This window comes from Neopsephotus bourkii, unplaced genomic scaffold (genome assembly GCF_033783945.1).
Source record: "Neopsephotus bourkii isolate Nb327-2 ecotype Australia unplaced genomic scaffold, CSIRO-AGI_Nbou_v1 NB_740, whole genome shotgun sequence".
Classification (NCBI taxonomy): domain Eukaryota; kingdom Metazoa; phylum Chordata; class Aves; order Psittaciformes; family Psittacidae; genus Neopsephotus; species Neopsephotus bourkii.
Window position 1 is genome coordinate 2,875,729 of NW_026901238.1, and position 24,744 is coordinate 2,900,472.

Consider the following 24,744-nt stretch of genomic DNA (forward strand, 5'->3'; position numbering starts at 1 on the left):
AATGGCATTCCCTAAGCTTCCCAAGACACACTGGAAAGCAACTACTACAAGGAAGAAGAGATTCAAACAGCAGAAAGCCCAGGATTCTTCAGACAGACCATTAGTTGGTTCTACGCCAGCCACAAGACTACTTAGCTGCCTTCAGTGGCTTTTAATACAAGTGATACGGGGCCCAAAACAAATGCAAATCTTTGATTCTCCTTTTTACATAATGTAAAAAGAATAATTACCCCACACCACCCCTAAATCTATTCTTAGAGAAAAAAAAACACCAAAGATGACAAACCACCACTCACATGAGTGCCTGCATTACGTGTATGGCAGTGCTGCCCAGCACCAGAGATCCAGATCAGCAGGCCATCATGTTAAGAACTGTATAACAGTCCTTATCCCTTGCAATGGTAACAAGCAAATGACACAAGGCAGAACATCATCACCCCCTCCAGATCCCACCAGCCTCAATTTAACCCACTCCCTCCACTATTGGGGGTGTCCTACCTAACGGGTGATGTGTTGGGCACTACCCTGCTGTGAAAAAACACCATAAAAAGATAAATCCTTTTCCCATGACAGGCTAAGCAGTTTCCCACACGTTTTATCTCACTTATACAGCACGCCGTTGTTTCGTAATAAAACACTGGCTGTCTTTACCCTCCGCCACAGCTGTTTAATCAACAGGCTAGCATTGCAACGGGCAGCATATGAGCAGCATCTCCGCTGGGTGGTCAGCAAGGGAGCGTGGTCCAGGAAAGGGCATGGAATAGCTGTCTGGAGAAATGCCACGGATGGAAGGTTGCCCTTCCAACAGCACATCCCAAAGGCAAATCAGTAGTACGAGCCACCTCAAAGCCAGCGGCCCCATTGAGAAGGCACAGACGGCACTTTCAGCAAGTGCTACTTAAGGAGGAGAAGCAGCAGCTTGTGACAGGAGCAGAGCTGCTCGGCACACATTGCCACCGGGCAGCATCTTCACACAAAGAAGCACCGGAGGCAAGATAAGAGCATGGGCACCCTCCTGCGGGTGACTCTGCCGCGGACGACCCCTCCTAAGCGGGGGCAAGCAGGAGAACCGCCGGGGTCCCCTCTCAATCTCTGCTCGCCGACGCCGGGCTGCCTGGACGGGCGAGCACACGGTGCGAAGGAGCAGGACAGAGGAGCCGGGAAGGGCACGGGCACTGTACAAGCAAAGGTCCAGACGTCCCTGCTCTGTCAGAGAGGGCTGCCGGGGTCATGGGCATCTGCACCGGAGCTACGCGTCCGACAACAGCCAGTGCGGCGGGACAAGCACTGCCCCTACTGCGGAGCGGCCCCAGAGGCCGGCAGAGGGGCGGGGAAGGGGCGCTCCCGGGGCCGGGGGCCGCAGCGCGGCGTGAGGCGCAGGTGCCGTCTGCTACCACCCCAGGCCTCCGCCGGCGGCGGACTGACCTTGCGCAGGGCGGGCACGAAGAGCCCCCGCCATTTCGGGCCGTTCTCCTCGCCGAAGAACTCGTACGGCTGCGGCGGCGGCTGCATGGCGCCCACCGGCGGCTCCTCCGCATCGGGGCCGCCCGCCTCGCCGCTCCCCGCCGGCTACAGCGACCGGGACATGGGGGGAGAAAGAGGGGAGACAACGCGGTGGGGGAGCCGAGGGGAAGGAGAAGCCGCCGCTGGTGCTCGTCAGGGCTGGGCCGGGCCGCGCTGGGCTCTCGGCCGCCGCAGGCTCCCTGCTCACCCCCCCGCCCCGGCGGCCATCACATCCGGCGCGGGAGGGGCCGGGCTCCGCGCCTCCCGCCGTGCGCTGACGGGGCGGCGGGTGAGGCGCCTCGGCCCCGCTCGCTGCGGCCCCGCTACCGCCGGCGCCCTCCGCGCGCATGCGCGCCGCCACCATTCTGCCCTCCCCCACCCACTACCGCGGCGCCCCCTGCTGGCCGTGCCGCCAGGGGGGGTCCAGCGCTGCAGCCCCGCAGGGGCACGGCCGAGTCCGGTCATGGACGCGGAGTGGGGCAGAGCTCCGGCCCCGCGCCACGACGCTGAGCTCTCGGGTGGCCGCTTGTTGCTGGACACGACCCTCCCCCAGCGTTTCCCTCTCCAGCGTGCGAGGCTGCAAGGGCTGCCGCACCCTCAGCCTGCTCCTGCCACTGGCTCTGCAGGACCTCCAGCTCCATCCTTCCCTTCCCTTCGCCTTACTGGAAACAGCCTCACCCTGTGGAAGGCTCAACCAGAACCACCGTCCTGGGAGAAGGGACCGCAGCAGCGGCAGTGCTGAATGAGCTCCCGGCACCAGCGTCTCCACCTCAAGGCTGGTTTTATCCCTACCCCGAAGCAGTTTTCTTCTGCACCCTGCAGAACACCGATTGTTGCTGTTCCTTCCACCCCCAGCCGCACTTTCCCTCAGGGGCTGGTTTTGGGACCAGTGCTATTTAACATCATGTCACTGACATGGACAGTGGGATCAAGTGCACACTCAGGAAGTCTGACAATGACACCAAGCTGTGTGGTGTGGTTGACACACTGAAGGGAAGGGATGCTATCCGGAGGGACCTGTGGAGGCTGGAGAGGTGGGACAGTGCCAGCCTCATGAGGTTCAACAAGGCCAATTGCAAGGTCCTGCAAGTTTTGAGCAGTGCCAAGCACTGGATTTAGAGCACCCTTGAGGAGAAGGACGTGGGGGTGTTGGTTGACAAGAAGCTCAACATGACTCGAGCAGTGTGCACTTGCCTCCCAGAAAGCCAACCGAGCTCTGGGCTGCATCAAAAGCAGCGTGACCAGCAGGCCAAGGGAGGTGATTCTTCCCCCTACTCTGCTCTGGTGAGACCCCACCTGCAGTCCTGTGTTCAGCACTCGGACCCCAACACTTTTGACATGGGCCTGTAGGAAAGGGACAAGATGGGATGGCTTTAAACTGACAGATGCTAGATTTAGATTAGCTATTAGGAAGAAAGGGATAAAGTTCTTCACCCTGAGGCTGGTGAGGTACTGGCACAGGTTGCCCAGAGGAGCTGTGGCTGCCCCATCCCTGCAAATGTTGGAACAACCTGGTCTAGTGCAAGGTGTCCCTGCCTGTGGCAAGGAGTTGGAACTGGATGATCTTTAATGTCCCTTCCAACTCAAACCATTCTGGGATTCTATGATTCATTTCCCCTCTGATGGCACTGTAATCAAATCTCACTCCTTATAGACATTCCCCACCCCCTGCCTTGCAAGACTGGTCTACAAAGGGAGTGGATAAATTAAATGAGGAAAAATAAGCGCCTTTCTACCATGAGGATTGTGATTCTTTGTTATGGCAGATTTCTCGGAGGAGAAAGGTCCTTGCAGAGGCAGCAGCAGCTCCTGTTGCTCTGTAGTATTAACCTTCCCAACACATCATGGCAGTCTTGGAGGTTTCCAATGCAGTATTTCTGTGGGAAGATGCTTTTTCATCAAACCCAAACCTTGAGCAGAAAGAAAACAGCTAATCCCAAATGCTGCTTCAGGGTAACAGTGAGATCTCCAAACCTGCAGTTCTGGCACCCAGGATGCCCAGCCTGGAAGCAGATGTTGCAGGTTGGGTGAGCCCCTCACCTAGTGCTCTATCCCCACCTTCACAGCCCCCCGATGGCCCTGTTCTTCAGGATGTGACATTTCTCTGTTCTCCAGACAGTCTGAACTACTCTGAGGTGTGGCAGTGGTGACTGGACACAACACAGGCCATAAAGGAGCTACTTTTCCCAAGAGCAGCCACCCAGTATGCAGTGACATGGGCCACTACGTCATTTCTTTGCAGCATTTTTAAAATGATCCAATATGCCATACTCTGCTCCCAGGTTAGGACTGACCATATGGGGACACTTTTGTGGCATAAACTGTGTTTGTCCAAAGCTGTCCTGATGCATTTATTCAGAATTTCAAAAATTACCATTCTATGTGCCACTACAGGTCCAGGTCAGGCTTAAGACTCATTCTGTCTGCTACATACATACTGGTGTCAGAAAATGCTGTGAAGTGTGATAAGCGTATACAAGATACAGGCACTTTAGGAAGACAAGTTTGGCCATATGTTTCCCCCCAAATAAAGTAATTCCTATTATATAGAGCTATATTGTACCTAATTCAGGTGAGGATTAGCAAGTTATCAAAGAAACTTTTCTGTAAATCAGAAGAAATACACAGACTTCACAGCAACTATAAAAAAAAACAACAACCCAAACCATTATTTTAATCATATAGAGAAAGGTGCAGTGGCTTCATTCAAGTGAATTAGACCCCTCTGGAAAACACATTGTGTTCACACTTTGTGGGCAAAGTTTATGTTTGAAACTCAATTATCATAACTCTCTGAAGTTATTCCTTTAAAAAAAGTTCATAACTTTATCTCCAGGTATTTAAACATTTCACAGAACACTACATAAAGATTCATAATTTAAAAGCTTCAGTTAAACCCTGTGCCAAAATAATCATCTCCTGAGAGTTAAAAAAGCACAGTTAAATGTGCTGACTTACGATTCACCACAGTATATGACTGCTTTACATTTTAATGTTCTTTATTCTGTTAATACATGTTAGGGCCACACCTCGTGTGGGAGGAAGTTGCTTTTGCAATCCTTTTGTAGTATTTACTGTTGATAGGCAACCCTTCTGGTGGGGAGTGAAGATATGATTGTTCCATTGTGAAGACAACTTTTACACAGCCGTATGGCATTTTAGCATTCGGAATATCTGAATCTGTCTAGTGGTGTGGCCAAGAATAATGTCCAAAGCTTTCTTTGAAGGGCTTATTACTTGAATTTCCAGGTTGTCCTTATACAGGAGTCACTTTTCTTGTAAAGTAGATGTCACCAAGAAAAAATAAAGTTAAATAAAGATACGTTAAGCCCTTTCTTCTCAAAAGCGGCTCAGCTCTGTACAGTAAAAACATCAGCTAGCACACCTGAGCTACTGTGCTAACACACTCCCTCCTGCCTACCAGAGCACTACAGAAAAGAACTTAAAAAAACCCAGTAGACAAATTGCCTGGTAGCAAACTGCCCACAATTATCTGTGTTACCCAACATCCTGTGAATATCTGCTTTAAAAGTATTCTCAAGTACTTTGTCCCTGGGGCCACATAATTCTTTTTTGTAGCAATTATGCAGAACATGCCAAGACACTCAGTTAGCTTAGTACCAAACTTGCTGAACGTCTCTCCTGAGTTTAAACACGGTCTCCACAAAGACTCTTCCAGGTGAACCTTTGATAAAACTGCAAGTATCAGTAAAAGCCCAGAAGAGTAACCAGCACCTTCTACACTCCCCTCTTGCCAGGCATGTGGAAAATGGGAGCCTTTCTGACTCATTGCTGTTTGGGCTCCAAAGGAAGCAGTATGCAACATGACTCAATTAAGACAGGTTTCTGTAGCTTCCCTCCCTTCACATTTGCTTTTACAAAGACCATTTCCACCGGATTGCTCAACATGCTGCACAAAGATAAGCTCCTTTTGCATTACCTGTATTCAAATGGAAAAAAACCCAACCCCAAGATCAAAGTTTCTGATCTTTCACTGATCAGAAACAGAAGTAGTTTCTGACCAGTGCTGACTTCCCAGATTTAAGTTAAATAAAAAAAAACTGTTTATGTATACATTTTAATTTCAGCTTTATAAAAAAAATACAGACAGTGATCAGATAGCATATCTGATGAGTATCTAAATTGACTTGTATTTGGTAATCCCTTGTTAGGCTTATTTTACTGCGTAATACTCTATGTTCATGTAGAAGGCTCTGAATATTGTTCTCAGTCTCTGATAAAGCCCTTAATTCTATATCAGCAGAACCTTTAAGCAGGGCTTATCCTTCTATTTCCATTAATTTAATGTAAGCTAGGGGACTGTAGACTCCAATTTAAATGGAGTCAAAGTCAAAGCACACAGAGAACCACTCCATGCCTGTGGTTTTTCAGAAGACCAACCACCTCTCCAGAGAGCAACGAGAAGGCAGTGTTCAGACCTGAGGAATGGGAAGTCCATGTGGGCAACCCCACCACAGAGGCTCTTCCTGCTTCACCTAAAGGCCCACTACAGTTGAAGAGACCCTCACATTGCATGTGGCACCAGCCCCTCCACAGGCTGTTCCTGCTCAGGTGAACAAACCTTTAGTGCTAACAGGGCTGTTTGTTTCTTTCCTGCAGACAGCTGTACCACACCAGGCCTGACCAGGCACCACAACTCCTGTATTCATGAAGCTGAGAAGTTGCAGGCTGACAAAGGCAAACATTTCAAATACTGCATTTGCTGTACCACTGTCTTGCAAGTGGCACTTTGCCTGTTTTATCTTTGTCATTAAAGGCTGTGGAGTTCATTCAATGCAGACAAGATGCTACGCATACAAGAGGCGTAGAACCCCAGTACACTTGTCAATCATTCACAATTCAAACCTTCGCTTCACTTCATCTGCAATCATTTTTGCGATGGCAAGGGAGGAGGTAGCAGCAGGAGAAGGGGCATTTCTGACATGAAGAATTCTGCTTCCAAGATCTCCACTGCCTCCATCAAATACAAAGTCATCTACCAAATTTCCATCACTGTCCAATGCTTGAGCTCTCACTCCAGACGGACCCCTGCAAAATAAAGAAGGAGCTCACCATTAGAAAGAAAATGTTTTCTGAAGTCAGGAAATCAATCATGACCTTGTAAACATGCCCAGGCAAACAATAAGAAAGGCAGACCATGGAATCAAAGCCCAGTGAGGCTTCTGAAGGAGCACAAGGAAGTTTAACACCTGTAACACAGACTAGATGTCTTGCAGTCATTACTGTAAAATGAGGGCAGGTAGCCAAGCAGACGTTCTTCTGTATCTTTCCTGGTTGTGAAGTTACTCTCCTCCCCACAAACACAAACATGCCCTGTCTTTTCAAAATGGAAACTCTTCCCTTTGTTTTGAAATAGCAAGCCTTGTCAAACATGAATTTCACACCAGTGGTATAGTGCCTGAGCTGGATAACTCCCTTTTACCATGCTTGAGCTTTTCATATTCTGGATATTATCCCTGCAAATGTTTGGACAGTTAGATCCACCCCTATGTATTTAAAATGCCTCATCTTTCCTCACAAGTCTCTTCAGTTCCTTAGCATTTATAACTCCCCTGGATTAGTTTCTCTCTCCACACAGTAAGAAACTGAATATCATTTTATTGAGATGATGAAACTAAGTCAGTATTCACCCAATAGCAACTCAGTCTGGCTTCTCTGAATTTCATCAGTGTTTTGCTTTCTTTGTGAACTCAGATTATGTTCAGGCTACTGAATGTGTCACCAGGATAAAGTGTCTTGCTTTTTGGTGAATATGTCACAACTGTGAATTTCAGCCTATGGAGGGTGCAGAAAGTCACACACATATTCATCAAACTTGCCTGTACACAAGCAAACACAAAAGGCCTTCCTGTGGAAAGTATGGAAATACTTCAATGCTTTGGTAGCATATTTTGGTGGAGGGAGTAAGCTAATGCTACCTTTGCTGCTGTTAAAAAATAAGAGATTTAACAATGTAGTAACACTGGGTGTATCTTACAAGGAAAGTTTTCTTTACCTGAGTACATCATTGACAGTGACCTCAGGGATGAACTTCTGCAGTTGCTTCACCTGTGCACTCAGGAAACACGCTCTGTACATTTCACTCAGTCCATAAGACATGTTTCTCAGCACAAGCTTCCACAATCCACTGTAGAGAGAAAAAATTACTGCAGTAAGAACAAATCTTCCAGAATGAATGCAGCCACGTCAAACTAACACTAAGATGGTATCAAATCCAACTACATGACTAAAGCTCCCATTCCCACCATCAGAAATCTCATCATTCTTTCTACTTGAAAAATACACGTTTGTCCTTCCTTGCTTCAACAGACCTTGCTTACAGAGGTGTACTGCCTTTACATTCTTTCTCTGAGAATTAACTATGAACTCCAGTTCTTTCTATGCCCAGGATTTTTCTCTGGTCCAGTCAAATGGCAAGAGACTGAAATCCCATGTGCTTGAAGGAAGGCATACTGCTTGAGCCCTTTTTTCCCACAATCATTCTGACAAGGTCACCACACTCCTAAACTCTTCGGTTTTGGGCCAATGAATCTTGCTGTGTCTTTGCAAATCTTGTTTCCTTGCTTCGCCTTCCTCAAGTCTTCCAGGATAAAATTCTACAGACAGTAATCACTATGCTTTGAACTCTTTAATAAACTGCATTAAGTTGAGCTGTTTGCCAGAAAGGCGCTTTGCAGTTCTCTGACCTGTTGCTCAGCCTCTCCTTGGATCTCCCCAGTATTTACGTTTTCAAGTCTCATTTCTAAAAAACTGAACACTTTGTCATGGTCTGTTCAGCCTCTCACAGAGAAGCAAAATTTGTCTCAACTTCCAGAGATACTCTGTTCATTTATGTTTGCAGTTTTGGCAATGATTCCCAGTTTCTCTAACATGCTTTCTAAGACAGCTTCCTGGCCTCCATTCATGGCCCTTAACATTATTTCCTTGGCATCTGGACTTTTTTAAATGTATACTGATGGTCTGATAAAGTTCAACATGGCAATTCAGACCACTCCGTGTTCCTCTTCCAAACATCTTCTGCAAGTGTTTGAATCATGCTGTCAAGGCTGATTAAAATATTACACTGTATTGGACAAAAACCAATCCTGGAAGAGCTCTAATAGCAGCAACACGGCGGACCAGTACCTTCTGATGAGCAGGCACATTCTCAGACCAGCTGAGACATGTCTTGGTAATTTATGAAAATTAAAATATTAGATCACATCAAGTCAAGTGTCTTGAAGAAGTCTGCCCTCATCAGCACATCTGTCTTTAAAAACACAAAAAGCTTGGTAAAAGCAGGTTTTTTGACAAGAACTAGCTTCCATGGAGTCGCAAGCTGACATCTAATGACATGAAAATAACTGTGTTCAGCAGACAAAAAGACAAGATAGTACCTGTACGATACAGCATCTAAAAAGTCTCCAGTGTTGAAGTCAAGCAATTTGTAGCCTTCTCTCTTAAAGGCTAATACTGCATTAGGACCAAGCCACACGCTGCCATCCATTCTTGGTGTGAAGTGAAATCCCAGAAAAGGGAACCGAGGATTGGGAACCTAAAGCGAGATGCAACAGTTATTACAGCTGTTAAAAGCAAGGTAAGAGGAACAGCCATGCAGCCACTTAAGGTCAACAAACTCATCCAGGAAACATGGAAAACATTTGTGAGGAGGAAAGTAGAGACATTTACAGTTTAATGTGTGAGAGAGTGAATAAAACAAAGCAAAACACAGTAAAAGACTTGTCATCCCAATAAATGGAAATAACTATTCTCAAATGAAAAAGTGAAAAAAGAAGTAAATTTGCTATTTTATTTCCAATCACTACAAGAAAATTCGAGTTACAGAATCAGACAGCTGGCTCCTGTGCAGGTTTTTCTGCTCAGTAATTGTGCAGTTATAGCACGTAACTAATTTAAACCAATAAAGAACTGAGCAGGGCCAAGTAAGACTGCAAAACAAACAACGGGAAAAAAAAGTACACGATTTCTCAGGATATAAGTCAAGCCACAACAAAACCAACAACACACTAATGCTATTCACCCGAAGTAATTATACTGCAATAAAATAGGTTATAGAATATTAGGAAAACCTCATCATTCTGTATGGCTCAAAACAACATGCCATTAGCAAGCCTGATGAATGCTAATAATGGAGTTTTGGGTTTGTTTGCAAACAGAATACAGTGCACTTGTGTGCAGAGGCTGAAGCAGAAATAAGCTGTCACTATGCAGATACAGGTATGAAATAAACACACCTCCTCTTGCACTGATCGTTACCTATTTACAAGAGGTGACTACAGAGGTGAGTGTGTTGTAGTCTGAACATAAGCAAGTACTGGGTATTTCTCAGAAAACAATACTGTTATGATTGAAAAGTGATTTAAGATATATTCCTTTTCTGTATTCAGTGACTGATTTTTCTGTTAAAATATGCTTTTAATACTTTTGCAGCTCATTGCAACCATTCCACGAGCTACATTACATTTTGAGTAACATATTACTAAGAAACATGCAATTTTCTAATCTTGTTACCATTATTTGGCCATAATAAAAGAAAAACCAGAAAACCCCCCAAAAATCATCAAGTGGTACAAGCTATCCTCACACAGCCATGGAAAAAGGCTGGAAGGTACCCTCATATCCCAACCCGTTCTTCTCTCGCATCTCAAGACAGGATCTTCAATCACTCCTAGGTAAGACGAAGTCAGACAAACTCCCAATGCCCAGGGCTCCACAATTTTTCTAGGGTGACCTGCTCCAGTCTTTAGCAGGAAAATCTAAGTTCACATTTGAAAGGCATTACTTCAATGTACTTCATGAGTTAACTAAAATGCTGCCCTAGAAATTCCCTCTTCTTGCTTGACAACTTCATTTTCTGTCTGGGATTGATGCCCTTCACCACACTGTTTATCTATATTAAATGGTAGAAAGCTTGTCCTTTTCCTTCTGTGTCCATTTTTTGTCATATAAAGTAAAGCTAATTCAAAGATGATGTTTAGAGGCACATACCTAAATCTGAGCTTTGGGTATTAGCACCCAAGATTAAACCCTATGTCTAAGTAATTAGTTATTTACTGTTGTACCTCACTGACTTCTGAATCCGGTCTACAGATTTATTTTAACAGAAAAACGCCAGGCTTTTGTAGGCATGGGGCTATCATGGTATATGTTTCATTCTTTTGCTATTAAATAACCCAAACCAGATAACAACAACAAACCCCCAACATAACAAAAACACAAACGACAGCAAAAAAGAAAAAAAAGACTGGCAATAGTCTCCCTCATGGTACTTCTACCTGTTCCTCAAGAATCAACAAAAAGAAGCTGTAGTGTCAGAAAGCAACTGAATGTACACCCACATCACTGTCTGCAGTCTAACAGAAATAAACATAAATACTGCCCTTATTTCTGTAGTTTTAGCATTTCTTAGAGTACACCAGGAAAGATAAACAAGGGAATACGTACTGGATAGATATTTCCTTTAACCATGTAAGACTTTTCTGGTTTTAGCACCAAATAATCTCCACGGAAGGGTACAATACGAGGTTCAGGGCTGCAGCCACTGATCTCAGACAGGCGGTCTGAGTAAAGTCCTGCACAGGTCACAATGTGCCGACAGTAGATTTCCTCACCCTGGGGCAAAACAAAACAAAACATAAACCACACAACAATTCAAAGTACCTACTAAAAAAACCACCCATCACCTACAAGTTTTGGAAGAAAATGAGTCAAGGCCAGAAAGAAAACCTAACATTTTCAGAAGGAAGGAGAAATATATTTTTCATTTGTAATATTCTCCCCCTTTGCTCCACTCTTGTGAGACTCCACCTGCAGTACTACGTCCAGCTCTGAGGCTCCAAAATAAGAATCTGAACGTGTTGAAAGGAGTCCTGTTGCACCTCTGCTATGGAGACAGGCTGAGGGAGCTGGGGTTATTCAGCCTGGAGAAGACAAGGCTCTGGGGAGACCTTAGGGCAGCTTTCAGTACCTAAAGGGGCTGACAAGAAATCTGGAGAGACTTTTTACAAGGACATGTAGAGATAGGACAAGGGGGAATGGCTTTAAACTGAAAGAGGGGAGATTTAGATTAGGTGCTCCTTTCCCCTGAGCATCTTCATGTCCCCCTCTGGACTTGTTCCAACATGTCCACACACTTCTTACGTTGGACCCCCAAGAATTAAATCAATTAAGAATTGACTACAGTTGCTTTACAGAAGCAGTCCTATATGACAGTGATCGTGTTACTGAACAGCATCTTTTAACTTTTTCTAGAGAGCTGAATAATCCACCAGGACTCAGCAAAAAAATAAAGCAATTAAAGCTTCCAATAAAGCAATTAAATCTTCAGCTTTGTTCTTACCTTTGAGTTCCGAACAATGACTGGGTATTTCAGTCCTGTCACAGAATTAGACAAGAGAAGGAATTAATCAAACACATAACAGAAAACTGACAGAACAAGCAGCTTGTCATGATGAAGGTTTCTTCCACTGGAATATCTTCAAGCTAATGAGCAACCACTGTTGGACATAACTGATGTTGGACGTAACTGTATGAATTAACACAGGTTTTTTATTCTTCCATATGTGTATTAGCACAGATCCAACCTGCCTTCCAGGATAAAGAAAAGCACTATTACAAGAATATAAATGCAATATTCAGCTAAATCTGATTTTAATAGGAGATAACAACCTTCTTTCTCACTTTTACTATCATATTGTTCCACCAGCTTTAAATGTTTCAGCTGAAGGGTGACCTGCCTGAAGAAAAAACAAAACAGTGAGCTCCCTCAATAATCTCACTAACATAGTTTTAATTTTGTCTCATGACCACAAGACAGAAAGGTTCAGAAATGGCATTTCAGTTAAAACGAATGTGTTTTCAATAAAATCTTCGGCAGGATTGTAGTAAATGGAGGAAAAGAACCTGCCTTACCATCTGCAGTTTCTGAAGAACTTTCTTTAGCCATCTCCATGTTTGTAACTTCAAAATCAGTGAAGATCGTCCCACCTGCTTCCCGGAAGTCTGCTGCATAGGACTGTGCCACTTGTTTGTAATTCACAATGCCAGTATATGGAGAATCAAGGGCCATCAGACCCTGAAACAGTATTAAGATACATAAGAACAGTGAAGGCTGTATGTGGACTTTGATCTTCAATACAGAGACTATTTCATTTGGAATGATGCACACTGCAATGGAGAAGGGAGTCCTGCTGCCTCCCCATCCCTGTCTGCTTGTTCCTAGCCTCTCAACATGCCAGCACCAGTGTTAGTGTTTGCTGACAACTAGTATGGCAAAAACTACTTACAGTGGACTAAGTGATCATGTGACTACAGCATAATGCAGTTTCCTCAACAAAGCACTTAATGATAGAACAGGTTACCCATCCTTGGCTTCAGCTAATAGCTACTTATTATTTTTCAGTATGCACTACGCAATTCAAATGGTCACTTGGGAGCTCTACCTGGTCCATGGCTGTTGACAATGCCTCTTGCAAGGCGAAAACATACAATCTAGCCAGGGTGCAAGACTGCACTGCACATCAGAGAGAAAAGTCCCTTCTTATTTACACAACAGCCTACACTTGTCTTAGCAGAAAGCAAGGGTCAAGCCCAGTGCGTAGCTGTAATTCTTAATGTTTCTTAGAGACGCTTTACTATCTTTATTCAGAAGAGGTTCAGTTTCTCACATGATTTTTATCATGGTAGATGTCATCACAATATTTTCCTAGTTCTGACTATAAGATAAGGATAGTAGCACTGCTTTATCTCTGAGAGATGCTGCAAATGTAACTACATTAAAACATTGACAGCCACTCAGATACTACAATAGCAGGGGCCATTCACATGCTCAAGACAACCAGAATGGTTGGCCCCTCTACTCTGCTCTCGTGAGACCGCACTTGAAGTATTGTGTGCAGTTCTGGTGTCCTCAACACAAAACGGACATGGAACTGTTGGAACAAGTCCAGAGGAGGGCCACGAGAATGATCAGGGGGCTGGAGCACCTCCTGTATGGAGATCGGCTGAGAAAGTTAGGGCTGTTCAGTCTGGAGAAGAGAAGGCTGCATGGAGACCTCATAGCAGCCTTCCAGTATTTGAAGGGGGCCTATAGGGATTCTGCGGAGGGACTCTTCATCAGGGACTGTAGTGACAGGACAAGGGGTAACAGGCTCAAACTTAAACAGGGGAAGTTTAGATTGGATATAAGAAATAAATTCTTTACTGCTAGAAAAGGGTGGTGAGGCACTGGAATGGGTTGCCCAGGGAAGCTGTGAATGCTCCATCCCTGGCAGTGTTCAAGGCCAGGTTGGACGAAGCCTTGGGTGACATGGTTTAGTGGGAGGTGCCCCTGCCCACGGCAGGGGGGTTGGAACTATGTGATCTTAAGGTCCTTTCCAACCCTAAGTATTCTATGATTCTATAAAACCTTTCTTTCCACTTGATAGACAGGCTGAGAGAGCTGGAGTTGTTCAGCCTGGAGAACAGAAGGCTCTGGGGAGACCTTAGAGCAGCTTCAAAGGGGCTGACAAGAAGTATGGAGAGGGATTTTTACAAGGTCCTGCAGGGACAGAACAACAGGAAATGGCTTTAAACTGAAAGAGGGGAGATTTAGATTAGATATAAGAAAGAAGTTCTCCCCTGTGAGGGTGGTGAGGCACTGGCACAGGTTCCCCAGAGAAGCTGTGGCTGCCCCATCCCTGGCAGTGTTCAAAGCCCCCTTAGACCAGGGGCTTTGAGCAACCTGGTCTAATGGAAGGTGTCCCTTCCCCATGGCAGAGGGGGTTCAACTGGGTGGTTTTTAAGGTCCCTTCCAACCAAATCCATTCTATCATTCTGTGATTCTATAACACCATTCAAGTGCCATTTGCCTACAAGGATAGGACTCAGCTCAGGAAACCAAGGTAAATTAAGATCCACCTGAATCTACTCATTTGCAGAAGAAAATGCTCAGCTGGATCTTAAACAAGCAAAGAAAGTTTTAAAGAGCAGATATAAAATGTTTAAAAGAAAAAGAAAAAGATTCCTCTCCAGAAAATTTGTCTGTGCCTACAACCATTCACAAGCAGAGGCATACAGCAACACCAATAGCAAGCTGCTAGATGAAACATCACAGGGAATTTATATCCAGGTTTTCCTTTCAACCAAAGATACACTAAACAACAACAAATCTGTACTCTATAAACTACCCACATTTCTCCTGCTGTGAAAATAAACAGGCTGAGAAGTGCTACATAAGGACCACCATTTCGATCCAAGAAGCAACTGGATTGGAATCAGCTTGACCCAATCTGCACTTACATGTGTAAGTTGTATTATCAAGCTTTACTGTATGCTAAATAATTTTAATGGGAAGGAGCAGAATCATCTCAGCATAATCTCAGATAGAGCAGCTCTAACCTGGGCAAAGGCAAATCTACCTATCAACCACAAAAACATACAAGCAAGCACCTGCAAGGAGAATCACAGACTGATTTGGGTTGGAAAGGACCTTAACATCATCTAGTTCCAACACCCCTGCCATACCTTCCACTAGACCAGGTTGCTCAAAGCCCGGTCCAACCTGGCCTTGAACACTGAAGGGGGAACAATTACAGATAAAATTAAAACAACAACAACAAAAAAGAATAATACTAATAATAGTTAAAAAATCATCATCGGTAGGAGAACTGTCTGGTTTGGTTGGGGTTGAGCTTTTTGGTTGGGGTTGAGCTTTTTGGCTGATTGGTTTTGTTTCTGAGCACACACATCAGGAAGGACACCTCTGTGTAAAGCTGAGAACAGAATGAAGTTTGAGCAACTTGTAGGCTCTATCCATTTACCTATAAATTCAGCCCTGCAGAAGGACTAAGGGACTCTAGAGTCTCCTAATTTGATTCGGATAAGCTTGATTCCTTTTGTAGGCTGCAAGTGAAATGGATTGCTTGCTCTCCAGTTTGTGAATGCTGGCTATTAGGATTCAGTCAGTGCCTTATGTGCAATTAAAGCAGCATCAACTCTTTATGCCTTCATCACATGGAGAACTAATGAATTATGAACTGACAAGTAACAGAATGAGAAGAGGCGAGCAGGAGAAACCTGGGGTGAAAGTGTCACTAATGATTCCACAGCATCACCTTATGTTATGTTAGACCTGGTCTGATGTGTATGTAATGACAAATGCATGTGAAGGATTGGGCTGAGCTAAAAAGTTCCAGAAATAAATGGATACATTTATTTTTGTTGACAATTATATTTATTCCGGGTTTTCAGGCTCTTTTAAACTTGTCCCCCATGCGAATTACCTTAAGACCAGAAACATATTTATGTTAAGTTAAAAAATGTCACCTGAGAAACTGAGATCTTACATGCTAATTAAAAAGATGCAAATCCCTTACCCTGCAGAAGGGTTCTTTTGCTTGTATTTCTTTTGTTCCAATCAGTTTCAGACCTGGGACATTGTTCTGCAGCCCTCTTTTGTATAGAGCTTTGAGTCTTGGAATTTCATCTTGTTCAACAGCTACAATTAGCTTCAGAAAAGATAAGGCACAGCAGTGAGCAAAACACATACAGCCAGTTCAGGTCTGGCATCAAGCCCAAGCTAACAAGCAAACAACAGTGAGTGAGTGAACAGTGAATTATAATTCAAGGAGGGGGAAATGTGATTTGTGCCATTAGCTCCACAAGATTCTATAAATACCAGTTATTACTGAGAAAGCATTAAGGAGAGTGAAAAACAAACGTTAAACTATAGTTTAAGCTATTATCAATGGATAATATTTGCTAGAAGTACCACGAGACTACAAGTCTCAATATGAAAGAACATTATTTTAAAGAGACACTGGGATGCTTCCAGAAATCAAACTGAACTAACCCAAGTTGTACAAATCTCAGTCTCGATAACAGAGTAAGGACATGTTCTGACATGGTGTCTGAACTGAACTGTACCACTTCATTTAACCATGTAGTTAGCTCACAACTACCACAAGAGATTTATCCAGGCTATGAATTATCTGTGCCAGGTTTGCACAGACCTTGCTACTTCCAGGCCTAGCTCAAGTCTGACAACACAGACACTTCTGTGTTGAGAATTCTCCAAACCTGGGGCTGCTTTATGTAGAACTTGCTGTAAAGCCTCACCATCATCTTTCCTGGAATAAACACTTCCGGGAAAGGCAATGAGGAAGTAACAAAATTATTGTCAGCAAAGGACCAACAAAACTGCTGGGTCGGCTAACCTTATCCAAGCTCGAATTTACGCCTACAGAGCAAGTCTGCTGTCTTCAGCTTCGAGTTAGGCTTGACACATCAAGTGTATTGCTGTACAAATCCACAGTGCCATCTTGTGACCAGGGCTGCAGTGGAGGGAGCACAGCCCGGCCGGGACAAACACCATCCGCACTAGTGCGGGGCCATCCACACCGCCACTTCCAGGGATTTCTGCTCTGCACTTCAGAGCTGGTGAGATCTGCACCCAGGTCCCCATACGTTTTGAGCAGGGGGGACTTGAAGTGACGCTCATCACACCAGATAGGGTCTGCATTGCACTTACAAAAGATAAAGGCTCAGGAGGTCCAAGATGTTTATGAGCAACCTCAAAAGGGGCAGCCAGGGAGGTGAAAAAGTCAGGTGACGGTTTAAAGTGACTCAAGACGGTTCTGACAAGAGCTGACTGTAAAGAACTGCAGAAGACCTTCCAAGGTGAATGAGCAACTGAAAACGGCAGATGAAATTCAATGCATATAAATGTGAAATGGTGATCATAGAAAAAGTAGTCTTAGCCTCAGGTATAAAATGCTGAATTATAGTTCAAAGTTATTACTCAGGACCAAGATTTCAGGGTAAGGATAGACAGTCCTATGGAAACATCAGCTAGTGACATCTGAAAACCCTAAATTGAATGTTAGGAACAATGAGGGTAAAGATACAAGATAATACAGATAATGCTATTTCTTTGCAAAAACCCACAGTCTGACCACATCTTGAATGCTGTGCACAACTGTGATCCTTATCTTGTATCAAAGATGCATTAAACCATGAATGGGTCAGAGAAGAAAGCCAGGATAAGAAGAGTCATCATTCCTCTAAGAGGAATGACTGAGCAGCGTTAAGACTCACCAGCTGGAAGGGAGGAGGGGATATGAAATTATGTGCAACTTAGAGACTGTAAGCACAGATCAACTGTTCATGAGCTTTTCTAACACAAGGGGTAGGGGCTATCAGATGAAGCTTACAGGAGCCAGGTGCAAAATGATGCAGTGGGTTGTTGATCTGTGGAACTGCTCATCAAAGTATGCTCCGATGCAAAAACTTTTAATTTAAAAACACTTGGAAAAGAAAACGATTGAGAGTCACCACAGACAAAACACATCAGGCTCAGAAAATTATCTGAGCTGAAAATAATTGGAAGCTGGAAGAATTAATAATTTGCTTGTCCTGTCCTCATTCCTTCCTTATTCTCTCCAGAAACTTCCAGAAATTGGATACAGGGTTGGGTAGACCCCAAGTGAATCAGTACAGTCACTCTTCTGTCCCCAGCATTTCAGGTTGTGTTAGGTAGATGTAACATGGCATAAACACATGTAGCTGGGTCACATCTGGAGCTGTTTTCAAGTCTTTTCAGAGTCTGATATGCCAGGAAATAAGGTATGCACATACTGAGAGACTTTGCTCCTTGGAGCTACACAGGTGCTCTTCCATGGGGCCTGGCTTCCACCATTACCTGCGGTATTTCAGCTCAGCTGACAGATAAGGAGAATTATTATTTAGGTCCAGAAAAGAAACCAATTTGAATTGCTGGAAAGAACAAAAAAGCACTTTCATTCTGAAACTAGTGTTGCAGAAAGTCATCTCTTGGGAGAAAGACCACAACCAGAGCTGCTATACATTGTAACATTACATTATACAGTCTCAGTTTCCAAACGTACAATAAGAATGCACAGCAGTTCCTATACCTTCCCACACTGCTTATATGGTATTCCCTTCTGGTCACAGTACTCGTAGCAGAGGGCTGCTCCCTCTACACACAGCTTAGCTTTCAGAGATCCAGGTGTGTAGTAAATTCCACTGTGAATCACGCCACTGTTATGTCCACTCTGGTGATGAGCTGAAGAGTAAGAAAAGTATGTTATTAAAATGCACGTTTCCATTATTAGTTCACACTTTAATTACCTCAGCTGTCAGAAGAGTAAGGTCCTGCCCTAAATCAGTGTTAAAATAGATGCTCATATAAGGTAACTGCACAGCAAAGCCAATTACTCCCTTGGTCTCAAAAGGCTAGAAAAACACTGACACAGCAAGGCCTAGTTAATAATAAACCTAGTTAATAATAAACCTTCCTTTGACCCCCAGATGCATTTAAACCTGTAACACGACCATGCCCCCTTTACTTAGAAAAGCATCTAACCTAGTTAATAATAAACCAGCTTGCAGTGTGTTGAATCAACAGGCAGAATAAAAGCTAATCACAAGTTTTTCCTCCAAGAGCTACACTTGCAGGCCAATCAACAAAAATTTTGTACATGCTGAAATTAATTTTAAGAAATTCAGTTTTTAAAATGAAATGCATCCTTAAAGTCCTCATCTAACATAACATCTGCACAATTCACCATTTCTTGGGATGTGCTGGCAGGCTCGGTAGGCTTTTCAAGTATTTGTGAACGGGATTAAGTCGCGATTTGCTCTTTGTAACTAAGTAAAACAGAGGTGAAAAGTATCACAAACATTTTTAAGTAATTTGAGCAGGTTCTCCCTCTTAACATATTGACTCCCAAAGTATTGACTCATTCCTGCTTTGCAGTCACACAACTGTTAATTTACCTAATGTACATCCCATCTTATTATAAAAAGCCACTTCATATCATACATGTAACACCTCAAGACCAGTATGCAGCCTGGCTGATCGAGCTATTTAAAGCAAGACCTTGGGCTCACTGGTATTATTTTGCATTATCCACTGACATGATCCCTTGGGGTAGCTCCTACCTACCCTGAGTGGCTGCCTATCTGCATAAGCACTTGGTGTGAAAAGACTGCTTATGGTGAAACTGTGCTTGTAGTTGAGTGAGCCAGAAAAGCTTCCAATGAAGCAACAGGGCTTATTCTTTCTTATTTCAAAGCCAGGAGGGATGGCCCGGTGAAGAGTGCCTCAAGATTTCCTGTGTAAGCAGGCAAGACTGGGATCTGTGCCGTTTTACTGTAGTTAATTCTGGGCCAATAACTAGTGACCATCTTCCCAGGTATCTATTAGTTCTTTGCCTCTGATAAATTGCCTCCCATGCAAGTAACAGCACTTTGCACAGCATATACAGGGATATCCAGAATCACAGGGCATATGAGTGTGGTTTACAGTACTGACAGTTAACAGACAGGCATAGACTTTGCTCAAAACAGCAGTGGGGCAATCTGTAGCAGGGGGTTGGAACTGGATGAGCTTTAAGGTCCTTCCAGCCCCAACCACTCTGTGATTCTAGCATTCCCTTTACAGGCATGATCACGAAGTACTGCGGTTTTGGCGAGGGTACCCTTCGGAAAAGAACTTCTGACAGGCTGACACCCGGTGAACCCGAGCACACCCGGGTGAGGAGGACACGGCGCCATACCCAGCTCCTGCTCCTTCTCCAGCACGGCGAAGGCGAGCGAGGGATGCCGCCTGACGAGCTCCCGGGCCGAGGCCAGCCCCACGATTCCCGCGCCCACCACCACCACGTCGAAGGTGCTGCACACACACACAGACACACAGACAGACCGACAGACACACAGACAAGCAGGCAGTGAGTTCACCCGCAGGGTGCCCGCGGGGACGCGCCTGCCTGCCCGCCCGATGCGCAGCCCGCCTCCCGCCCCGGCTCTGAGGGGAAAGCGACCACCCGGCCCCGGCACTCCTATGGCCGCCCTCCCGCCGTGAAGGAATAGCTGAGGGGCCACAGCCAGTGCAGGCTCGGAGAGGGCCGCCTGCCCGCCCCCGCCCCGCGGCCTCACCTGCGCTGGCGGCGCTGGGCTCGCCACAGCGCCCTGGCCCCGCCGCTGCCCGCCCGCTGCCGCAGCAGCGCCGCCGCCGCCATCTTGGGGGCGGTGATACCGAGCGGGACGGGCTCCTCCTACGCGCCCGCTCCGCGGCGGCCGTGAGTGGCCTCTGGTGGCAGGTCGGGCCGGTCTCCGTGTACGGTTTGTCTGCTTGTCCCCTGGGGGCAGCCCTTCGGGAGGGGATCCCGGGAGGGCGGTAGCGGGGCGGGGTGAGCCCTGAGGCGGTGCTGGAGCCTCCCTTCAAGCACAGTCCCCGGGGCTGTCCTGCAGTGGTCGTTCCCGCGGGGCTCACAGATGTGGTTAGGCCTTGAGGGGAAGCCGGGTACGGGCTGCCCGTCCCGCTGGGGCTGGCTCTCCGGGTAACGCCTCTCTTTGTCCTCTCCTTTCTTCAAGAACATGGTGCTGTTGGGGAAACTTGCACATCCGGTGCACAGCCTCGGCAAGCTGCCCCCGCCGGGCGCCTGCAGAGGCTTCTGGGGATGGCTGAATGCCGTGTTCAACAAGTAAGGGTAACTCGGTGCGTACAAGGCCATTAGCAGGTCGCATCTATCCCCTGTGCGGTTTGTGAAGCAGGGAGAACTGAGTCCCAGGACTGGAAAGGGCATTTTGTGCTACCAGTGCTTTTCTTTCCCCCCCACACTGCATGCTGATGCTTGGCAGGGGGCATTCCTTACCTGTTTCAGTTACAAAGCTGCGGCCTTCCAGAGGAAGGTGTGTGATTTGCTCCCCTCCCAGTGGTGGTAGGCAAGCTGGCAATGTGCATTTACTCCCTAAATGCCAGCCTTCCTTTGACCCCCAGATGCATTTAAACCTGTAACACGACCATACCCCCTTTACTTAAAAAAGCATCTAACCAACCTATAATTTACAGTGTGACTCCCACACCAGGGTTTCACAGTTAGGTTTAGAAAGATAAAGCTTTTCTCTGTGAAACTCTTTATCTGCAAAACTCTTTTTCTGTGCATACTTTTGCCGGTAGCTAATAGTTTTGCCACATGTTTTCTAGCTTTGTGGAAAGGGCTGCGTGATGCAGGTGATTGCTGTAACAGGGTGTGAAGCCCAAACAGACAGGAGTCTCTTCCAGGTCTCTGCTTCTGTCTTCAGCATTCCTTACCAGACTAAGAAAGATACCTTTGTCTTGAATGGACTAAGGATTTTAACTAACTGCTGAAGTGTATCTTTCTGAAATACTGTAATTGTTGAGGAAAAAGGCTTCAGGAACAACAGGAGCATGACAGGCAATGAGAGGTTTTTATGTAATCAGTGTCTGGGAGACAGATTTGCAATTGTTGCAAAGCCTTACTTTGGATAGAAAGGTGATTTTTCATCTCTCCTTACAGACACAAGGAAACAATCAGCTGTAAGGGTTGCATTTGCATTCTTTCTCTTTTTACCACAAGCCTCTGACATTTAAATAAAAAATAAATTCTTGCCTGGCTGATAAAGAACAATCCAAATAATTATACATAAACCAATTCCAGTAGATCATATTATTACTTTTCTGACATCTTACATACACCTAGCCAAGTATTTGTTGTGCAGTCATTATTATCATCGAGGCAATAAGTCTGCCACATTACAGAAGCCATGTGAATGCTCTTTCTCTCTCGCAGGGTGGACTATGAACGTATCCAAGCAGTTGGCCCTGACAGGGCAGCCTCGGAGTGGCTGTTGCGATGTGGTGCGCTGGTGCGCTATCAAGGCTATCAGAAATGGCAGCAGGACTACAGTGGTCTCCCAACAGGGCCCTTGGGGAAATACAAAATAGAAGCAATTGATGCCACTGAATCTTGCATCATGTACAGAGGATTTGACTATTTGGGTAACGTAGACACAGCTGTGCAAGTATTATACTGAACAGTTCTTTCAGTTGCATGAAAATACGAGTAACTGTGTCATTTCCTCCTTCCATAGCAAGATACAGAGAAATATTTTCCTTTCTCTCCTCCCTAACCCCCCCCTTAAAATGGCTCTACAAATATTCAGCCATTCCTAAGATTTTGTTGGAGGCGTGGTGTGAAGCAGATTGGGAACTTCATCAACCCTTACCTTAAGCAACAGTAACACTGAAGAAGTGCAACACAGTTTTGCTGTTTCATTAAGTTCATAGTTAAGTAGCTGGTAGCAAAAAGCCCTATGTTAAATATTACTTCTAAACCAAGTGATGTTCTTGGTGCCTGTGAAGTCTCATTACTTGTTCTCCAGGCATTTATGATGTCTTGGAAGATGAAAAAAAAAAAAAAAAGCTCTCAGTTTCTCATAAAATAAGATTAAAGAAGTGTTTCAGGTCTCCTTTAAGTAACAGAAACCAAAATGTGAACAGACCATTTTAGTTTTTCATTGGCAGGGGACCTTGAATTTCCTGCAATAGTACGTTCCTAAGTCAGAGTCCTTATTCTCCACCCAGATTTGTGGAGGTTTTTTTTGTTACGTGCCCATGCCAGAGCTCTTAGTCTCTTACCCAAAGGATACAAACCCTGGGGTTTCCATGTATTCGAAGTACTGCAAAGGGACTTTGGAGATTCATGTTGCCTTATAGCCACCTGTATAAGTGAGCATGTCACTGTGGGGGTTTGGAGGCAATTGCTGAACTCAGAACTTACCAACCAGTACAGGTTGTTCCTGGTATTCTGAAGCCAATACTGATTTTTGTCTTCCCAGATGGTCTCGAACATGTTACAGAAATCAAACTGCAGAAGTGTATTTACATACAGGATGAGTGTCTGCAGAGGCTCAGTGAGACAGAGAATCTGCAGAAGAGCCTCCTCCAGCTGAAGATAATTTCCTGTGGGAATGTCACAGATAAAGGCATCATTGCACTTCAGAAGCTGATGTACGTGAGCTGCTGAGCTCTTCTATAGCACCTTGTTTCCCTGGCTGTTGCACCCCATGGCTTTGGGACTGGGTTGACTGTGAGGGATGGGCTCTTCATGTTTCTGGGCTGGTTTCGCCTGGTTTTATTTGATGATCACTCTGGTTTCTGGGCTGACCACACTGCTGCAGCTGCTGTTCAGGGCAGTCTTTGATGGTGGTGTGTAATTTCTATGGTCCTTCTACACCTCGCATGGCTTCTGTCACTGAGTTATGCTCACTGTAGGCTCAAGGTGTCGGGGTGGACCTGAGTACTTAAGCCTGGGGAAGTAGTTGGGTGCTGTGTACCTGTCCACAACATCTATGGGTGCTGTATTGAACTGTGGCCTTAAAGTAACTCAGAACTGTTTAGTGTCACACCGAGCTGCAAACATCAACAAATGGGTGATGGATTTCATCCTACAGAAAGGTTTTACTAAGGACTTTTTATATTACTCTAATTATTATTTATATTAAATTTTTCTGGAATCTTAGAATATCAGGTTAAAGGGACCTCAAGGATCTTCTGGTCCAACCTATCATGGCTTGTTTTCTAAGCTAAAGTGCTATTGAAATTATTAAGTATTGTTCAATATAAAGCAAGCTCCATGATGCAGGGAGTCCAGGATCTCTTTCTAAGCTGTGTAGAAGGACTGGACTGAACTGAGCTGGTGAGCTGACCCCCCCCACTTCAGAAAAGAAAACAACTTTTAAGATACTCTAAACAGCTCTGGTCTTTATCTAATTTCTGTGTCAACAGTTAAATAGTAGTCACTGACTTTTGTTTTTAAATATTTATAGGAACCTTGAATATTTGTATCTGAGTGACCTTCCTGGAATAAGACAGAAAGAAACTACTGCTCACGTCCTTCAGCAGGCACTGCCAAACCTCAAGCTGGAGCTGGATTTAGAATAAACACAATTGCTTATAATGGAGATGTATTTGATTTCACAGTATTTATTGTATGTTGCATAAACCGAGCTGTAGACAGTACTGTATTTCCAGGTATGGAAATAAGCCCAGATTGCCCAATGCAGCCTCAAAAGCTGTACACAATCTTTTGACAAATTATGCAATTAAGTTTTATTAAGGTTAAACTATATAAACCTAAGCTATATAAACTATATAAGCTTAAACTATTCACCTACCAACAACAGAGCAGACAGACTTGTGTGTGTAGTTATTTTATTCCTGTTTTTATAGGAAGCTGTTAATACCTCAGTAGTTCTCAAGTGTTTTACTGCACAGTTCTTGTGCAAAACAACAGTGGGCAGAAGGTCAGTGTAGTGAAGCAGCAGTGCTGGGCGCTTCCATTCCATGGTGTTGGTGTTGTGGAATGGGAGGTCTTTACTCTGAGAATCTCACCTGATTTTAATAAAATAGCTTAA

At 44.9% G+C, this 24,744-nt stretch overlaps 3 protein-coding genes across 8 annotated transcripts in view; 1 reads left to right on the forward strand and 2 right to left on the reverse strand.

The window, feature by feature from the left end:
- SOS2 (SOS Ras/Rho guanine nucleotide exchange factor 2) overlaps window positions 1-1,827 on the reverse strand; it is a 58,802-nt gene extending 56,975 nt beyond the window's left edge. Inside the window, exon 1 of the mRNA XM_061354604.1 lies at window positions 1,426-1,827. Within this exon, the coding sequence (XP_061210588.1) occupies window positions 1,426-1,512 (87 nt within the window). The 5' untranslated portion in view covers window positions 1,513-1,827. The remainder of the gene's footprint in view (window positions 1-1,425) is intronic.
- A 2,657-nt stretch (window positions 1,828-4,484) lies between these two features.
- L2HGDH (L-2-hydroxyglutarate dehydrogenase) lies at window positions 4,485-20,602 on the reverse strand. 2 transcript variants are annotated; one of them, XM_061354607.1, is made up of 10 exons: window positions 20,461-20,602; window positions 20,082-20,197; window positions 18,435-18,586; window positions 15,879-16,010; window positions 12,436-12,598; window positions 11,864-11,898; window positions 10,969-11,136; window positions 8,901-9,058; window positions 7,520-7,651; window positions 4,485-6,552 (listed from the first exon to the last, which is right to left on the reverse strand). In XM_061354607.1, exons 1-10 carry the CDS (start codon window positions 20,541-20,543, stop codon window positions 6,357-6,359), a joined length of 1,335 nt encoding a protein of 444 aa, XP_061210591.1. In that variant the 5' UTR covers window positions 20,544-20,602; the 3' UTR covers window positions 4,485-6,356. The 2 variants fall into 2 exon arrangements, with proteins under 2 accessions (XP_061210591.1, XP_061210592.1); XM_061354608.1 differs by lacking the exons at window positions 18,435-18,586; window positions 20,082-20,197; window positions 20,461-20,602 and adding an exon at window positions 17,599-18,426.
- Window positions 20,069-24,291, forward strand: DMAC2L (distal membrane arm assembly component 2 like). 5 transcript variants are annotated; one of them, XM_061354611.1, is made up of 5 exons: window positions 20,069-20,194; window positions 20,899-21,008; window positions 22,119-22,327; window positions 23,167-23,338; window positions 24,157-24,291. In XM_061354611.1, exons 2-5 carry the CDS (start codon window positions 20,902-20,904, stop codon window positions 24,269-24,271), a joined length of 603 nt encoding a protein of 200 aa, XP_061210595.1. In that variant the 5' UTR covers window positions 20,069-20,194; window positions 20,899-20,901; the 3' UTR covers window positions 24,272-24,291. The 5 variants fall into 5 exon arrangements, with proteins under 5 accessions (XP_061210595.1, XP_061210593.1, XP_061210598.1 ...); XM_061354609.1 differs by lacking the exon at window positions 20,069-20,194 and adding an exon at window positions 20,517-20,641; XM_061354614.1 differs by lacking the exon at window positions 20,069-20,194 and adding an exon at window positions 20,608-20,624.
- Window positions 24,292-24,744: the final 453 nt, after the last annotated feature.

Excerpts from the sequence above, each read along its gene's own strand:
- L2HGDH (XM_061354607.1), bottom strand. The coding sequence starts at position 20,543 with ATGGCGGCGGCGGCGCTGCTGCGGCAGCGGGCGGGCAGCGGCGGGGCC. Across the intron at positions 16,011-18,434 it reads CATATAAGCAGTGTGGGAAG|CTAATTGTAGCTGTTGAACA; the intron begins GTATAGGAACTG and ends TCTTTTCTGAAG. Across the intron at positions 11,899-12,435 it reads TTCTTCAGAAACTGCAGATG|GACTGAAATACCCAGTCATT; the intron begins GTAAGGCAGGTT and ends ATTCTGTGACAG.
- DMAC2L (XM_061354611.1), top strand. The coding sequence starts at position 20,902 with ATGGTGCTGTTGGGGAAACTTGCACATCCGGTGCACAGCCTCGGCAAG. Across the intron at positions 21,009-22,118 it reads CTGAATGCCGTGTTCAACAA|GGTGGACTATGAACGTATCC; the intron begins GTAAGGGTAACT and ends TCTCTCTCGCAG. Across the intron at positions 23,339-24,156 it reads ATTGCACTTCAGAAGCTGAT|GAACCTTGAATATTTGTATC; the intron begins GTACGTGAGCTG and ends AAATATTTATAG.